Below are 16,810 nucleotides of genomic sequence, written 5' to 3'. Positions count from 1 at the left end.
CAGATAACCTCCCAGTAACTCTCAGCCAACAACTGATTAATAAATAGGCAAAAGAATTTGTGTTTCAAACGGCATGGGGATAAAAACAGCCCCACGCGAACAGACTGTTTTCAAAACTCTTTAGAGCTGAATGAACTGCATGACAGGCAGGTCAATGTACTCGTACCTAAATATGCTTCCTAAAAAGAGTTAAATAGGGGCGCCTGGGTGGCTCAGTCGGTTAAGCGTCCGACTTCAGCCTGGGTCACGATCTCGCGGTCTGTGAGTTCGAGCCCCGCGTCGGGCTCTGGGCTGATGGCTCAGAGCCTGGAGCCTGCTTCCGATTCTGTGTCTCCCTCTCTCTCTGCCCCTCCCCCGTTCATGCTCTGTCTCTCTCTGTCTCAAAAATAAATAAACGTTAAAAAAAAATTTAAAAAAAAGAGTTAAATAAAAAATTAGATATTAGTACAAGTTCTTATTTCATGCACACTAACATCAATATCCACTGGTTATGGTCCTAAACCATCAGCAAATTGGCAAAGTGTGCAAAAAAAACTACTGTCTCAAACCACTGAGGTATTTACTAGTGACACTTCATTCAATAGCACTACAGAGCTTATCAAAAGGGCATCTTTGGGGGCGCCTGGGTGGCTCAGTCGGTTAAGCGTCCGACTTTGGCTCAGGTCATGATCTCGCGGTCCCTGAGTTCGAGCCCGACGTGGGGCTGACAGCCTGGAGCCTGCTTCGGATTCTGTGTCTCCCTCTCTCTCTGCCCCTCCCCCACTCACTCTCTGTCTCTGTCTCTCTCCCCCCCCCCCCTCAAAAATTGAATAAAACATTTAAAAAAATTTTATGGGTGTGTGGGTGGCTCAGTCGGTTAAGCCTCCAACTTTGGTCCCGGTCATGATCCCATGATTTGTGGGTTTGAGCCCCGTATCAGGCTCTGTGCTGACAGCTCGGAGCCTAGAGCCTGCTTCACGTTCTGTGTCTCCCTCTCTCTCTGCCCCTCCCCTGCTCGTGCTCTGTCTCTCTCTCTCTCTCAAAAATAAATACAGATTAAAAAAATTTTTTTAAGATTTAAATAAAAGGGCATTTTTGTGCTGGGTTGGAAAGTCCTTGAAGGTAGACAATTTGTCTCATTCCTCTTTACGTACCTTGAGATTCTTGCACTAGTTAGCAACTCCTAAGTACGTACTGAAGGAGGCAGAAGACCCACATTGAATCCAAACTCTTCTACTAACTTCATGTGGTACCCTGGACGAGTCATTTGCAACAGTGGGTCTCAGATTTCTTGTCCATAAAATAACAAGTTTGAACTGCACGGACTTTCAAAAATCCATCCCGCTCTTATAGTATAAAATGGCATGAATGAAAGAGCCAATGATCAAATGACTTTCATAGCTGTTCTCTACAAGTTTTCACTTCACCACTGAGATGTCTTTCTTGAGAACCTTTCGGTTTTAGTTAGCATGTAATTTCAGTTTTCATTACACATTTACAGCATCAGTACATAGGACTGTTGTGTTGCTACAATAAACTTTCAGATTGTTCAGAATTATAATTTTGGACAGTTCTCCAAGAACTTTCCACTCAGAGATGTCATATTTGAAATGCAAAGGCCAAAACAGAGAGCTGGCATGGCCCAAAGTTTGCCGTAAGAGAAGAAAAAATATTCTTTTTCTTCCGATGTCCTCTGCCTTTAATGCATCTCCCTAAGCCACAACAGTCCTGAATGAGGTGGTACTTTTCCCATAAGGGCCTTGGTTAAAGGCCTTACCTCCAGAGCCTTACCTCGCCAGCACATTGCTGCCAACGAGCGTTATAGATAACTTCCCTTCGTCATTTAGCTGATGCAGATTAATTTCATCTCGGAATATGTGGAACGATTCAGAGATGTTCAGCTCTTCTAAAATAAACCTCGTCTCAGTGAAGTAATTGAATTCAGTTCTTGGTATGTTCAGCACTGGCAAACAGAGAACTCCAGGTGGACTGACCTACCGAGAAGAAAGTTGGCTGAATCAGTGACAACAGCGAGAGGAGAAAGAGCACAACTCCGTTTTTTACACGCCCGAGGGTAATCGTAAAGCGAACAAAAGTCTTTTGGCCTCACTAACCCGGATGACATTCAAAATCGATTCTTCCCGAACCCAACTAGTAGAGCAGTATCTACAGGCAAATGGCCCCTAATATTTTTTAAACACTCATTACTCTCCATGAAACCTCTCGTGCCCTATTTTAAATATCTTATGTCTCATTTCAACATCTCCACGATTAAAAATATATATATGCGCGAGCACACACACACACATGTTCTCCTTTTCAGGGGAAACAAATTCATAGGTCTTTATGGAATTAGCAGAAAATCAGAATGATTACTGCAGGGCGGATGAGGACTGTGTTGATACAGAAAGGCATGTACGTCCCATGTACATGGGATGCCTGCCATTGAGCTCCAGCCAATGGTTTACATGCAAAAATTTCGGGGTTTTTTCAGGATAAGAATCTTTCAATTACTCAAGAAAAGCTGAAAATCTAGATTTGAGGCTGTTATCTATGATGTTTGTTACAATTAATTTTTCTAAATTAAAAACACTATGGAGGTTAACAAAAACTCATTTATGAGCCAGATTTGGCCTACACGCTACCAGATTGAGATCTCTGTTCATTTCTTATATTAGAAAAAAAAATCACATATTAACAAACTTGTTATTAAAACATTGTTGGGTGGGGGTGCCTGGTTGGCTCAGTCGGTTAACCACCCAACTCTTGATTTCGGCTCAGGTCACGATCTCGCGGTTTGTGGGTTCGAGCCCCACCGTCAGGCTCCATGCTGACAGCACGGAGTCTGCTTGGGATTCTCTGTCTCCCTCTCTCTCTGGCCCTCCCCTACCTGTGCTCATGTGCATGTGCTCTCTCTCTCCAAATAAATAAATAAAGTTAAAAAAATGTTTTAAAAAATTGTGGTAAGAAGGGGAAACAGGACGGTAGGAGTTGGAGAATTTTAGATTCACATACTTTTCTATAGGAATTTTTTAAAAATAAAGGTTCTTTGAAAAATTACTATGAGTGCACAGCAATAAACCCCAAATGCCCTGAGAGAAGGTGGGGTTTGGTAACACTGAATTTTTGCATAAAGTAAATGGCCTTTGTTCTCACATCATCACCAGCTCTGTCAAAGCATAGTGCTTATTACACAATTTTAATATCTTTGTCATCTATCTCCTTTCCTGGCATTAACAAGGCAGCGATTTTTGTCTTTTTTGTTCACTCATGTTTCCTAGTGCATAAAACAATCTGGCACATAGTAGGCATTTAATACTTGTTTGTTGAGTGAAATAAATGAACCACCCATTGCTATAGTATATAAAGCACAAAGCCATTCCAACAAAGTGCTTTTTCTTTTAACTGTCAGGCTAATCCTGAATCACAGTTGGGCAATAATCATTAGAAATTTATGTATAGCCAAATCAAAACCACACTGAGATACCACCTCACGCCAGTCAGAGTGGCTAAAATGAACAAATCAGGAGACTATAGATGCTGGCGAGGATGTGGAGAAACGGGAACCCCCTTGCACTGTTGGTGGGAATGCAAACTGGTGCAGCCGCTCTGGGAAACAGTGTGGAGGTATCTCAAAAAATTAAAAATAGATCTACCCTATGACCCAGCAATAGCACTGCTAGGAATTTGCCCAAGGGATCCAGGAGTGCTGATGCATAGGGGCACTTGTACCCCAATGTTTATAGCAGCACTCTCAACAACAGCCAAATTATGGAACGAGCCTAAATGTCCATCAACTGACAAATGGATAAAGAAATTGTGGTTTATATACACAATGGAATACTACGTGGCAATGAGAAAGAATGAAATAATGGCCTTTTGTAGCAACGTGGATGGAACTGGAGAGTGTGATGCTAAGTGAAAGAAGTCATACAGAGAAAGACAGATACCATATGGTTTCACTCTTATGTGGATCCTGAGAAAGTTAACAGAAGACCATGGGGGAGGGGAAGGGAAAAAAAAGTTAGAGAGGGAGGGAGCCAAACCATAAGAGACTCTTAAAAACTGAGAATAAACTGAGGGTTGATGGGGGGTGGGAGGGAGGGGGGAGTGGGTGATGGGCATTGAGGAGGGCACCTGTTGAGATGAGCACTGGGTGTGGTATGGAGACCAATTTGACAAAAAATTTCATATTAAATTTTGTTTTTCAACGTTTATTTATTTTTGGGACAGAGAGAGACAGAGCATGAACAGGGGAGGGGCAGAGAGAGAGGGAGACACAGAATCGGAAACAGGCTCCAGGCTCTGAGCCATCCGCCCAGAGCCTGACGCGGGGCTCGAACTCGCGAACCGTGAGATCGTGACCTGGCTGAAGTCGGACGCTTAACCGACTGCGCCACCCAGGTGCCCCAAAAAATTTCATATTAAAAAAAAAAAAAGAAATTTGTGTATAGAAATTTACTTTTCCTAATTAGTTGACTGAGTTATCTCTAACTCCTGACACTGAAACTTGAGTCAAGCACATGTGGCCTGAGCCTATCCTGGCAAGATCTCTTTGGAGGTTAGGACCAGAAGAAGGTTTCTAGCCCCCCAACCTCTGCTGGGTGCCTTGGAGAATGCCATTTTTCTTTCTGAAGCTCAGTTTAACCCATCTGTAGAATGGGGCTTACCTACCAGAAGGAAAAGTATTTAAATAGGGTCATACATGGGAAGCTGCAAAGCTCTGCATTTATTCCACGTTTATACTCTCAGAGGAAGTAGCCACGTTCTCAGAAGAAAATTCAAATGGAGATGCAGACCTCTGGTAGGGGCAGGGCCAGTAAACTAAGAGGAAGGCACAGAAATATAACAAATTCCAGTATGTGACCCTCCAGTTACTCCATATTTGTCCCCATGCTGAGCCTTAGAAGGAGAAAAGAGGCCATACATCTCTTTACCCATTTTATCTATCACAACTACTTTCTCACTCCTTTGGTTGCGTGTTATATTCATTCAAGACATTGGAGTTGGTGGGGGTGGTGGTGTTATATAATTTCCTTAAGAGTCCACACCACTATCTTTCTAAAGACCAGTCTTGTTCAGTCAACTCTATGTTCTCGAGACAAGCGACATTTGTTTTCTAGGAGTCAAAAAGTCCAGGTAATAGGATTAAGTATTTAATATGCATTTCTTCACATAGGCATGTTTATCTCCTTATACCAATTAATTGCCCTTGTAAAGTTCAACAAAGTTTAATATTTTTTAATGTTTTGTTTTTTTTTTTTTTGAGAGAGAGAAGCGGGGAGACAGAGCGCGAGCAGGGGAGGGGCAGAGAGAGAGGGAGACACAGAATCCAAAGCAGGCTCCAGGCTCTGAGGTGTCAGCACGGAGCCCGACACGGGGCCCAAACTCACGAACTGTGAGATCATGACCTGAGCTGAAGTCGGACGCTTAACCGACTGAGCCACCCAGGCGCCCCACGTTCAACAAATTTTAAGATAAATTTGATACAAAGTCCATATGCAGAGATCAGAATATTTTACCTGGCTCTCGTCAGCTGCTGCCCTAAGTCATTCTTGCCACCCACAGCTCACTCTAGAAGACTAGGTTTCATGTGAATTTAAATCACCCAAGATCAGCTATGCACTCTCAGAGCCAAGAATCCAAACAAAATTGGAATAAAACAAATCAGACTCTGGAAAATTAAAAATTCTGTGAAATTGGAAACCGCACCAAGATACTCATAATGTACTTTTTTAGGCTTTGAGGTGACGCATTATCACGGGCTGATGAATTTTATGAAATGGCAATTTTAAAACAATTTGTTAAAAGGTCTTTTCCACCTCTGTAGGGAGGTTATAGACTTTGCACAGAATACAAAGATTCTCACTCAAGGGAGATCATCACTAACTGAGAATGACCTTGCTGTACAAAGTCAGGGCTAACGGGCAAGAACAGAACATAGATGCGACACGTAACACCTCTGTTCCTGAAAATTCCAGCCAATAGGTTCCGAATTGCATGTAATGTTCGCACAGGTTATTCTACACTTACTTCTCTATTCCCAAGGGCAAGACTAACCAACAAGCTGTGATAAAGGAAAACAAGAAATTCTGACCCTTACTTTTGTTAGTTCTCTGTATTCCCATGAAAGTAAACAACTATCATATATTTTTTAAAATCTGGAACCTGTGACCTTATTGAAATGTCTTATGAGGGAGTCGATAAGAAACAACTAGACCCTACCCAACGCACTGTAGGTGACCAGTAAGTATTTGTTGTTTAATGAATCATAATACATTATTCTCGGCAACAATAAACCAGAACGTGAAAATGGAAGTGAATAGGTTCCTCGTTTTTCCCGAAAATGTTTGTCCTTGGAAGTTATATCATAATTCACATATAAAAAGCACAGTCTTCTTTCCCCTCACCTTGTCTAGAAAGTAAGCGTACGTGAAGGCGGAAATGAGAGAATCCAACTCACACGATTTATGTCCAATAACCACATGGACCTTCTCCAAGCGTTTGCTTCGATTCTGAAACACATAGCAAACAAAAAACATCACAATTTGACGTGCAACAGATCGATACAAAAAGGACAGTTTTCCATCTTTTTCTCAAAGGTAGGCCTTGGCTATATTCACGCACAATTGCAACAATTCCTGAGTTTATGATGAAGTTTTACAGGAGGACATAAGATTGCACAACACGTTTAAAATTCGGAAATGCTCACGTTGTAGTGCACGGTTCAGGAACAGAAAATTGTGAGCTCACCACCTCAGGAGCCTCCCCAGGTGACCTCTGCCTCTGGCCTCCACGCGTGAAGGGCAGGGAGAGACCAAAGGAAGAGGCGGACCACTTCAAGTTTGGCAGGCAGTAGTTTAATAAACAAGGAGACTTATTTCCAAGGCTTGTCTTGGGCACCTGCAAGATGGGTAGATCTTCACATCCACCTGCCAGAATTTTAAAAATTTTATAGAGGCCGTAACTGGGCTCAGTCATGTGTGGTCTCAACACCACATTACTCTCTCAAGGCTGCATCCTTGGAGCAGCTCCCATGGTGGGAACGGTGGGCAGAACATACATTCCAAGGACAGGGGAGAGGGTGAGGAGCCTCCAACAGCCCAGGTGTAGCTCAGGGGTCAGCCAACAGTCACGTCCTCTAGATGACCTCTTCCAACAGAAGTGTGGTTTCATTAACATTATCACAGTCTGGGGCACATGGGTGGCTCAGTCGGTTAAGCATCCAACTTCAGCTCAGGTCATGATCTTACGGTTCGTGGGTTCGAGCTCCGCATCAGGCTCTGTGATGAAAGCTCAGAGCCTGGAGCCTGCTTCGGATTCTGTGTCTCCCTCTCTCTCTCTGCCCCTCCCCCCATTCATGCGCACTCTCTCTCTCTCTCTCTCTCTCAAAAATAAACATTAAAAAAATGTAAAAAAAAATATTTTCACAGTCTAACTTGATATGAATTGTATCTCTGAGTCATAATTTTTTAGTAAAAGATTTTAGTCCAAAGGGAAGTTCCATAGTATAGCGGCCCCCCGTTCATCTGCAAAGGATACATTCCAAGAGCCCCAGTGGATGCCCAGAACTGCTGATAATACTGAACCCTATATATACTCTGTTTTTTCTTGTACGTACATACCTATGAATAAAGTTTATAAATTAGGCCTAGTAAGAGATTAACAACAACAGTAATAAAATAGAACAATTACAGCACTATACTGTACTAAAAGTTGTGTGAATGTGGCCTCTCTCAGAATATCTTCATGTACTGTACTCACCCTTCTTGTGATGGTGTGAGATGATAAAATGCCTACGTGGTGAGAGGAAGGAGGTGAATGACGTAGGCATGTGACATAGGCCACTCTTGACCTTCTGACCACGTGTCAGAGGATCATCTGCTTTTGGCCTGCAGTTGACCGCAGGTAATAGAAATCATGGGACATGAAACTAAGGATAAGGGAGGAGTAGTGGTTCTATGTCATTTCCTTGTATAAGATGTTCTTAATTTGAGAGACAGTGACTTTTTTCATATGTTCTTGGCACGCCATACACAATTCGGTAGTAATTTATTTTCTCAGGCCGCATTTTGGGTGTCAAGAAATGTTCTCTCTACAGTACATTCCATAACTTAGCAAATGAAAGTATAACACTTTTCCTCCCCCCAGGAAAGGAATATGGTTAGTAATATTGCTTTAACAATACAAATCAGTTGCTATTAAAAAATGTATACAGTCGCGTCTCTGGAAGAGAAGGCATATTGTTTTCTTTCCTGGTTTAACGTAATAGTTACTTAAAACTCCTTTATAGACGGCTGACCTCCTTGTGAAATACTAGGTTGGAAATGCCAAAGAAATGACTGCTTCTAGAAAATTCTACAACAAAACTGTTCAATAATGATAACTGTAATCAAAATGAACCTCTTTATAGTATGCCAGAGGTGACACATATGTATGCTTCCCCCACTTTTCATCCTTTGTTTTAACTTCTCTTCTGAGGACTGACTAGAAAGCCAACTCAAGCTCAATACTGCTCAAAATGGCTAGATAAAAAATTACACTGCCCACGACTATTCCCAGAAAGAGACTTATTCTTTTTTCTACAAAACAAAGAGAAGGCATTATTTGGTAACCTACTAGGTACTTTACAAATGAATCTATGCAATTGTAATTGGTGGCACGGGCCTACTGATGCCAGAGTCAGAAACAAGTTTTTAAACAACCAGCTTGGGGCCCAAGAAACATAATAAACTAAAAATCTCGAAGGAAGTTTTAAAGAGTCTATCAATACAGAGAATAATAGCGGTATCGATATTGCAGATGAGTCATCTAATATGTAATATTGCTGAATTAAAATAAGCGTGTATTTTTCAAAGATACTGAGATGATGATATTTAATAAAACAACATGACTTGAAAATACAATATAAACTCTCTGATTATAATTACAACACCCCGCCCCACCATCACCACCAACTTTAACCCCCCTTCCGTCGTCTCTCAGCTTCCTTCCCCTAACTTCATAAATTACAAGCTGGCTCACTTGTACCCTTGGGGGATTCTAGTCTAGGCCCAGTTCTCATCTAAAAGCCGGACTGCTTCTCCTGTGCAAGACTGTCAGATGTTCTAGAGGTACCTACAGAAATTTAGGTAAATGGAATTATACTCCATTACCACACAAACAAATGCATTAGGAAATCATATTACTGTAGACAGCCGTTCTTCCGAGAAACTCGAAGGTCTAAGTAGACATTACCTCATTTCTCCTCTCAGATCTTGTAAGGCAGACAGTAAGAAGATTAACAATACTTTTTATAGGTCAGTGGAGTCCGTGATGGGGCCAGGATCATTCCCAAACCCCATGGCCCAGTACAGGGAGCCCTCTGCTCTGCCCTGCACCAACCACCCCACAATGCCATAATGACTTCACCTACAAAATGAGTGAACATGCATTCTAAATATGCATTCTAAATATAGCAAGGTTTCAGACATTTATAGCACCACACCAAATGACCCCAAAGCTGACCTACCTGCCTTCTTGTCTAGGTTCGGTAATTCCTAGGTACAGCTCTTTGTTCGACACTCAACTTGCATGCAAGAAGTGGAGGAACCAAGAAGATTTGTGTGTCAGTTTATTTCTAAGACCAAGCCAATTACTACTTAAAAAGAAAAAACTAGGGGCGCCTGGGTGGCGCAGTCGGTTAAGCGTCCAACTTCAGCCAGGTCACGATCTCGCGGTCCGTGACTTCGAGCCCCGCGTCAGGCTCTGGGCTGATGGCTCAGAGCCTGGAGCCTGTTTCCGATTCTGTGTCTCCCTCTCTCTCTGCCCCTCCCCCGTTCATGCTCTGTCTCTCTCTGTCCCCCAAAAAAAATAAACGTTGAAAAAAAAAAATTAAAAAAAAAAAAAAAGAAAAAACTAAAAGAAACTAAATAAGATTGTGAACCCAAAGCATGTTGGACCAATTCTCACAACTCAGGAATCTTTGAAGATTATTATTTATTCGTTCTTGTCCGTTTAAAGGGGAAAAAAAGTACACGTCATCTTACAGGTCAGACTATAGAAGGTCCCGGGACAGAATCTTGAGGGTTCTTTTCGATGCCACATGCCTCTCTTTTCATGCTCTCCTGTTTCTCGTCTGACCTGCCTTCTTCTCTCACACTAACCTCCTTCATACTCATGGCCTCTTTGAGTGCCATTTGCTTATGTCTGCTATCTGCGGTCAATGCCCCAGGTCCCAGCTTCCAACACTATCCTCCCCCCGACCCCACCCACTTCCATCAAAATGTGCCAACCTGGTGCCCATGCTATCAGGGACCAATCTGCTTCTCCACAAGCAACTCCATTCTTGCACTTAAAAAAAATTTTTTTAACGTTTATGTATTTTTGAGAAGAGAGAGACAGAGCATGAGCAGGGGAGGAGAGAGAAAGAGGGAGACATGGAATCTGAAAGAGACTCCAGGCTCCGAGCTGTCAGCACAGAGCCGGACGCGGGGCTGGAACTCACAGACCGCAAGATCGTGACCTGAGCCGAAGTTGGACGCTTAACCGACTGAGCCACCCAGGCGCCCCTCCATTCTTTCATTTTAAAGAGACTTTCTAGGGATTATGCCATAGTCCAAAAAGATGACCAGAAATTTCAAGTTGGCTGAAAAAGTTGGAGCAGACAAAAGCAACGTCACAATCAGAGGTAACTTTGGTGCCTGCCAACGAGCCTTTGGAGTGAGAGGCTCAACCTCAAAAAATCTCAGATGTTCCTAAGTGCATGAATCCTATCAAAAACCACTAAGATGTAATTGAAGTGTAGCGAAAATTAGAGATTAGAGCAACCATGTTCAGAAAGACCTCTGCCTGCTTAGAGGAATAAAACATAAGATTAGTTATGTGAACTCAATCAGAAGGTGAGCTCAAGAAACATGTAGGATTTGGCTGCTCAAATTGGGGGTCAAGAACCAGGGAAAACAGGCTCCACTTTCAAGCTTCCCAGCACAAACGACCTTGGCAGTGTGAACAGAGCAAGCATAGGGGTCAAGTCCCGGCAGAAAAGACTGGGGATTGATTTCAGGTGTCCGAGGATGGTAACAGGGGTCCTTATGAGGCCTATTCTGGTCTATTCTGTGACAAAGGCCCCATCTACAGGGGCAGCAGGTTCAGGGAACTGACTTGATCACAGTGATACTCTCGGTACACGTACCTCTCAGAGCAGGTCTGTGGACCTTTTCCTATTTCACATCTCCACATATTCATAGACTCACAGATGTCCAATCTTAATATCTACGTCCCTTGATACAGTTCGAATTAGCAGCTGAATTATTTACAAGCAGATAAATTATGCCCAAATAAAAGTGATAATTTTATCAATTAAGTTAATTACTGTCATTCAAGTAATAAAAATCTATTTGCGTGATACAGCAGTAAACCAAACGGACGACAACCCCAACTCTCATGGCACCTGCGTTAGTTGCAAGGAGATACGATGAACCAGAATAATTAGAGAATAATTTGAGGAATAGGGTACACTGAGATGAGGCTCATTTGAAAAGGTGACATTTGAGAAAGACCTCAAGCCAAGAAGTGGGACCTAAGGATATCTTAGGCCAGGAGAATAGCAAGGGCAAAGGCCCTGAGGTGAGAGGATATCTGACATGTTCAACAAATATTTACTGCCTAGTGCATACATTTTCTAAATGTGACTTTGTAAACTCCTAGCCAGGAGTGAATAGATCTGGCAAGTAAATACCCACTCCCTAGTATTGACACAAGTTCACCAAGCATTAAAGAATCTCAGGAGACAAAAGATTCATCGCTAATGCCTATATCCAATATGGCGTAAGCCCAACACAGAATGGAATCCTGATTATGCATAGAAATAGATACTATACTGCTTTGTCATCTACACTTCCAAATAGATGGGCAAGATCCTTCCTTCATCAACATATAAAAGAAAATATATTGAACGTGCCAGTATATGAGATCACAATTTTGATATGCTTACAAAGTGTAATCCTACACAACACTAAAATGAGCCTTCTTAATGAAGTTTACTTATCTCTTTTTCAAAGCCAGCAAAATGCCCAAGCATTAAGACTCAACTGACCATTAAAGGGAATTGCACTTGCCAGGCAAAAAAGCACTTTTCCGACACACCCACAGAAAACAGAATCAATCAGAAAGAAGGCTTCTAGGGCCCTGATGGAAACCTAGTCCCTCCATTAGCTTGGGTTTTTTTTATAGACATATTATTTATTGCCTAATTGGCTACCATACAGGGTATACAGTGTGCTCTTGGATTTGGGGATAGATTCCCATGGTTCATCACTTACATACAACACCCAGTGCTCATCCCAGTAAGTGCCCTCCTCAATGCCCATCACCCATTTTCCCCTCTCCCCCCACCACCTCCCTGCCATCAACCCTCAGTTTGTTCTCTGTATTTAAGAGTCTCTTAAATACAGAGGCACCCTGGTGCCCCTCCAACCCACTTTTCTTAAAAAGCCTATGAAAATGTTTTCAAAAATAATTAACTGAAATGCATTGTGCTTTCCCTCTCTCCACCCCCCTCCCATCAACCCTCAGTTTGTTCTCTGTATTTAAGAGTCTCTTATCCTCCATTAGTTTTCTAAGAGCCATATCCGCTGAGAAACGAAGCTGCTCCCACTGATGACTGGACACATCTGAAGTCCCATTATCAACATTTAGTCAACAAGCCTTGCAACACAGTTATGATTTCTCAGACCCATCCTCCTCGACCCACTTTTCTTAAAAATCCTATGCAAACGTTTTCAAAAGTAATTAACTGAAATGCATTGTGTTTTGAAAACATTGTAGACAAAACCCACAGAAGTTGGGAGAGCGTCTTTCCTATCACACGGAAGCAACAAACATTTCTAAGGCCCTCATCCTTAACCAACAAATGAAAAAGCAAGACGACAAGAAGTTCTCGATTTATCGAGTGTTATCTCCAAAGAAACCCAGGCAAAGAAAACAGTTGGCAGTTGAGCTGGTGTTTCCTTAATTACTTCTAATTCCAAGTCAATGAGGGGTCACCCTTCCTGGAGGCTGCCTGTGGGTGGTCCAGAAAAGGGCCCTGGTTCCTCCCTAGGAGACTCCACATGCCTGTGGCTGCCATGATTCTAAATGAGAGGACTCAGAGGGTGAGTGGAAGAAAGACTGACATGCTGCTCGTCACCCCAAAGGTCCCCAACTCCACATAAGTCACAATCATCAGGAAAGCCAGGTAGGAGGGGATACAAAAGGGACCACGGCCAAGTGAGCAACAAAGACACAGGGGATCCCCAGAGTAACCTGGTCCTCCAAAGGCCCCAGATCAGCTCTGCCAGAGATAGACAAGTCTCGTCCCTTGTTCATTTGGTAAACAAAGGAGATGCTTTTGCTACTGGCCCTGGGTTTAAGATAACGTCTATGACTCCCCACCTTCTGAATGTCTCATAATCTTATCATTACCCGGATAAAGTTTGCAAGTCAAAGGGAGAGGATGCTGGAGGGAATAAAGGACGTGGCATCCACTAGCGTCCAAAAACAAAAACAAAAACGAAAACAAAAATGCTTATCACTCTGTGCGTGTCCCTAGGTCACCGGGATTTTTCCTGCTGATTGAAACCTTTGTATTTTATTTTCTATCTTTGCTTATGTTTCTGGTTAAGAAAAAAAAAAATACATGAAATTATAAAAAGGCAGACACAATGAAAATTAATAAACCAAAGATAACTACTGTTAAAAGTTCAATAGTTATTGATTATTCACATTTTTAACTTGTATATATATTAACACATGTACTTTACAAAAGTAAAGTACATTCTATTCCCACTCTATATTAGATGCTTCCTTTTGAATCCACTTAGTATGCTATGGACTTTGCTCAAAGATCGAAACTGTAGATCTTTATTCTGTTTAGCTCAAGGATTGCAACTGTATGAACACATATGTGTGTATAAAATTTCTGGAATCAGCATAAGTGCCTTTTAAAAAAGAATCTCCATGATATCGGCAAATAGGATACTCTATTCCACTGGCCATCTACTCTAGTTTCATTCTAATGGCTATAATTAATTTCTTCCAAGAGTTGTACCTCAGGTCATGTCTCAAAGCAAAAACATTTACCAGAATCTGCAAATTCGAGACACAGACATTTTATATTAAATTTTCTCATAAGTGTCCTAATTTACTTGGTGACGTACTAGATGAATATAAACCAAGGAATTAGGAAGACGCAAAAAGCTTTCAATGAGAAGACTCAAATTATTTTGAGGTAATTTGTCTCACTTACTGATAAAACTGAAACCTAATCAATTCAGATAAGTATATATTGCCTATAACCTCTCCCCTCACTGTTTTCCCAACAGACCCCAATCATTTTTTCCCCTCAGGATTCTCTTTGCTAAGCTGGAGAATACTCTCTCTTAATATCTCTCATTTGGGGAAAAATAGGGGCTGGGAGTCACGTTGAGCAGATTCAGCTATAAATAGCTCAGATCCTATGCACCTGCACCTCCTGCTATATGGTCAAATGCAGAGGCCATTGTAGATAGGCAGTGGGAGACCCAGAAGCTAAACCCAAGCATTGCCTGAGGCCCTTCTTTCTTGGGTGGGTCATGTAGGTCCCCGGTTCCCCTTGGGGTCAGGCTCCTTTTACTGGGGCTTTGGACACGTTCTCAACTGAATCCATTCTTCCTCAACCTGTTTGTTGCCCACCTTGAACATAGAATGTTCTCGAAAGGAGCGACCTCATATATATGGTTCATATACTTCTTCTGGGTCATAATAGTAATGGGAGACAGAATTGTTATTTACTTACAGCATTTCATTTTTTATATTTTCATTCAAGATTCTTTTTCTGACAATGTCCTCCAAGGACAGTTTTGGGGGAGGCCCCATTATTTTTCTTCCACAGCTTCAACCATAAAAGGTCAAGGATGATCCACCCCTCCACCCCCCGCCCTAACACACTAGTTCTTACCTTTCCCAAAGAGCCCCTATAGCAATTGCTCCACACAGACTGTCTATAGATTATTATTTTCCGGCCATTTTACTTTGGGGAGAAATGTGTCCAAACATTTACTACCAACTGGATGGGACAGCTCTTCCATTTCCCATTTCGGTGCCGCTTCCTTCTGGTTTACATAGATGTCTTGTGCCAGAGGTTTGCCCTCCGTGCTTTTACACGTCTCTGAATCACTCAGCCTGCCCCTTTCCAGACTCAAGAGCTGTAGTCATTTTTGCCTCGCCTCATATGAGCAGCATCCAGGTCTATGACCCTTCCCTTTGCCTCCTCTGACCTTCTGCTGTCTGTGCCCCATTGGTGGGCTTAGACCTCACTGTAGACTAAATTGTGTATCCCCCAAATTCCCATTTCCAAGCCTGAACCCTCAATGTGATGGTACTTGGGGATGGAGCTTTTGGGAAACAATTAGGTTTAAATGAAGTCATGAGAGTGGGGCCCTCCAGATGAGAGCTCTCATTCTCTCTGAGCTCTCCCTCTCACTTTCTGTCTCTCTCTGTGCCTCTCTGTCTCTCTGCCTCTGTCTCTCTCTCTCTCTCTCTCTCTCTCTCTCTCTCTCTCCATCTCTCTCTCTCTTGAGATGATCAGGAGAAGAAGGCCCTCACAAGAACTCAACCATGCTGGCACCCTGATCTTGGACTTCCAGCCTCCCAAGCTGTAAGAAATAAATTTCTGTTGTTTAAGGCACCCGGTCTGTGGTATTTTGTTACGGCAGCCCAAGCAGACTCGGACAGACCTCCAGGTTGGAGTCATTCCAAAATTCAAAACCACCAAGCAGATTCCTGAACTTTAGGGAAAGCTTCGACGAGCTTCTTTTACAAAATGGTTGCTGTCAAAGCACTATCAGAGTTTTAAAGACCAAATGAAAAAGAACACCCCTGGAGTGCCTGCGAGGCTCAGTTGATTAAGTGTCCGACTCTTGATTTCAGCTCAGGTCAGGATATCATGGTTCGTGGGATCAAGCCCTACATCGGGCTCCACACTGACAGCACAGAGTCCGCTTGGGAATCTCTCTCCTTCTCTCTCTGCCCCCCCCCCATGCACACACACACACACACACACACACACACTCTTTCTCCCTCTCTCTCTCTCTCTCTCAAAATAAATAAACTTAAAAAATATGTATTTTTTAAAGTGTAAAAAAAAATAAAAATAAAAAGAACACCCCTGCTACACATGTATAGAAACTACACCCATGTCACCAAAGGTTAACTTATTCTGTCAAATTTACAGTTAATTCATACTCTCATAGTAATATTAATTACTGTATAAAATATTTTTTTAATGTTTATTTATTTTTGAGAGACAAAGACACAGAGGTGAGCAGGCGAGAGGCAGAGAAAGGGGGAGACCCAGAATCCGAAGCAGGCTCCGGGCTCGGAGCTGTCAGCACAGAGCCCAATGGGGGGCTCTAAGTCACAAACCATGAGATCATGACCTGAGCCGAAGTCAGACGCTTAATTGACTGAGCCACCCAGGCTCCCTGAAAATATACTCTCTATAAAACATTTGGAAAATATAGAGACACAAAGAAATAAACCCTTAAGACCCAAAGTAATTACTATGAACATTTAGCGAACCCCTTCCAACCTTTCTCTATAGTTTTATGAGTGCTCTCTTCTGTAGTACTGTGATCATATTACACATAATATTTTGTACACTCCTTTTTTTAAGTGTTAGTTTTGAGAAAGAGAGAGAGAGAGTGAGCAGGAGAGAGGCAAACAGAGTGGGAGACAGAGGGTCCAAAGCTGTCAGCACAAAGCTCAACTCTGGGCTTGAACTCACGAAACATGAGATCATGATATGAACCGAAGTTGGACATGTAACCCACTT

The 16,810-nt window shown here is 42.4% G+C and overlaps 1 protein-coding gene across 7 annotated transcripts in view; it reads right to left on the bottom strand.

The window, feature by feature from the left end:
- The window catches only part of PRUNE2 (prune homolog 2 with BCH domain), a 266,301-nt gene that overhangs the window by 199,936 nt on the left and 49,555 nt on the right, over positions 1-16,810 (bottom strand). For 6 of the 7 annotated variants that reach the window (XM_053205246.1, XM_027041002.2, XM_053205242.1 and 3 more), the window contains exons 2-3: positions 6,390-6,494; positions 1,771-1,973 (exon numbers count right to left, since the gene is read on the bottom strand). In XM_053205246.1, the coding sequence (XP_053061221.1) occupies positions 1,771-1,973; positions 6,390-6,494 (308 nt within the window). The remainder of the gene's footprint in view (positions 1-1,770; positions 1,974-6,389; positions 6,495-16,810) is intronic. The other variant, XM_053205245.1, reaches the window with a different exon arrangement.

This window comes from Acinonyx jubatus, chromosome D4 (assembly GCF_027475565.1).
Source record: "Acinonyx jubatus isolate Ajub_Pintada_27869175 chromosome D4, VMU_Ajub_asm_v1.0, whole genome shotgun sequence".
Lineage (NCBI taxonomy): Eukaryota > Metazoa > Chordata > Mammalia > Carnivora > Felidae > Acinonyx > Acinonyx jubatus.
Note: the sequence above shows the minus strand (reverse complement) of the source record. Positions and strands in the feature narration are given on the sequence as shown.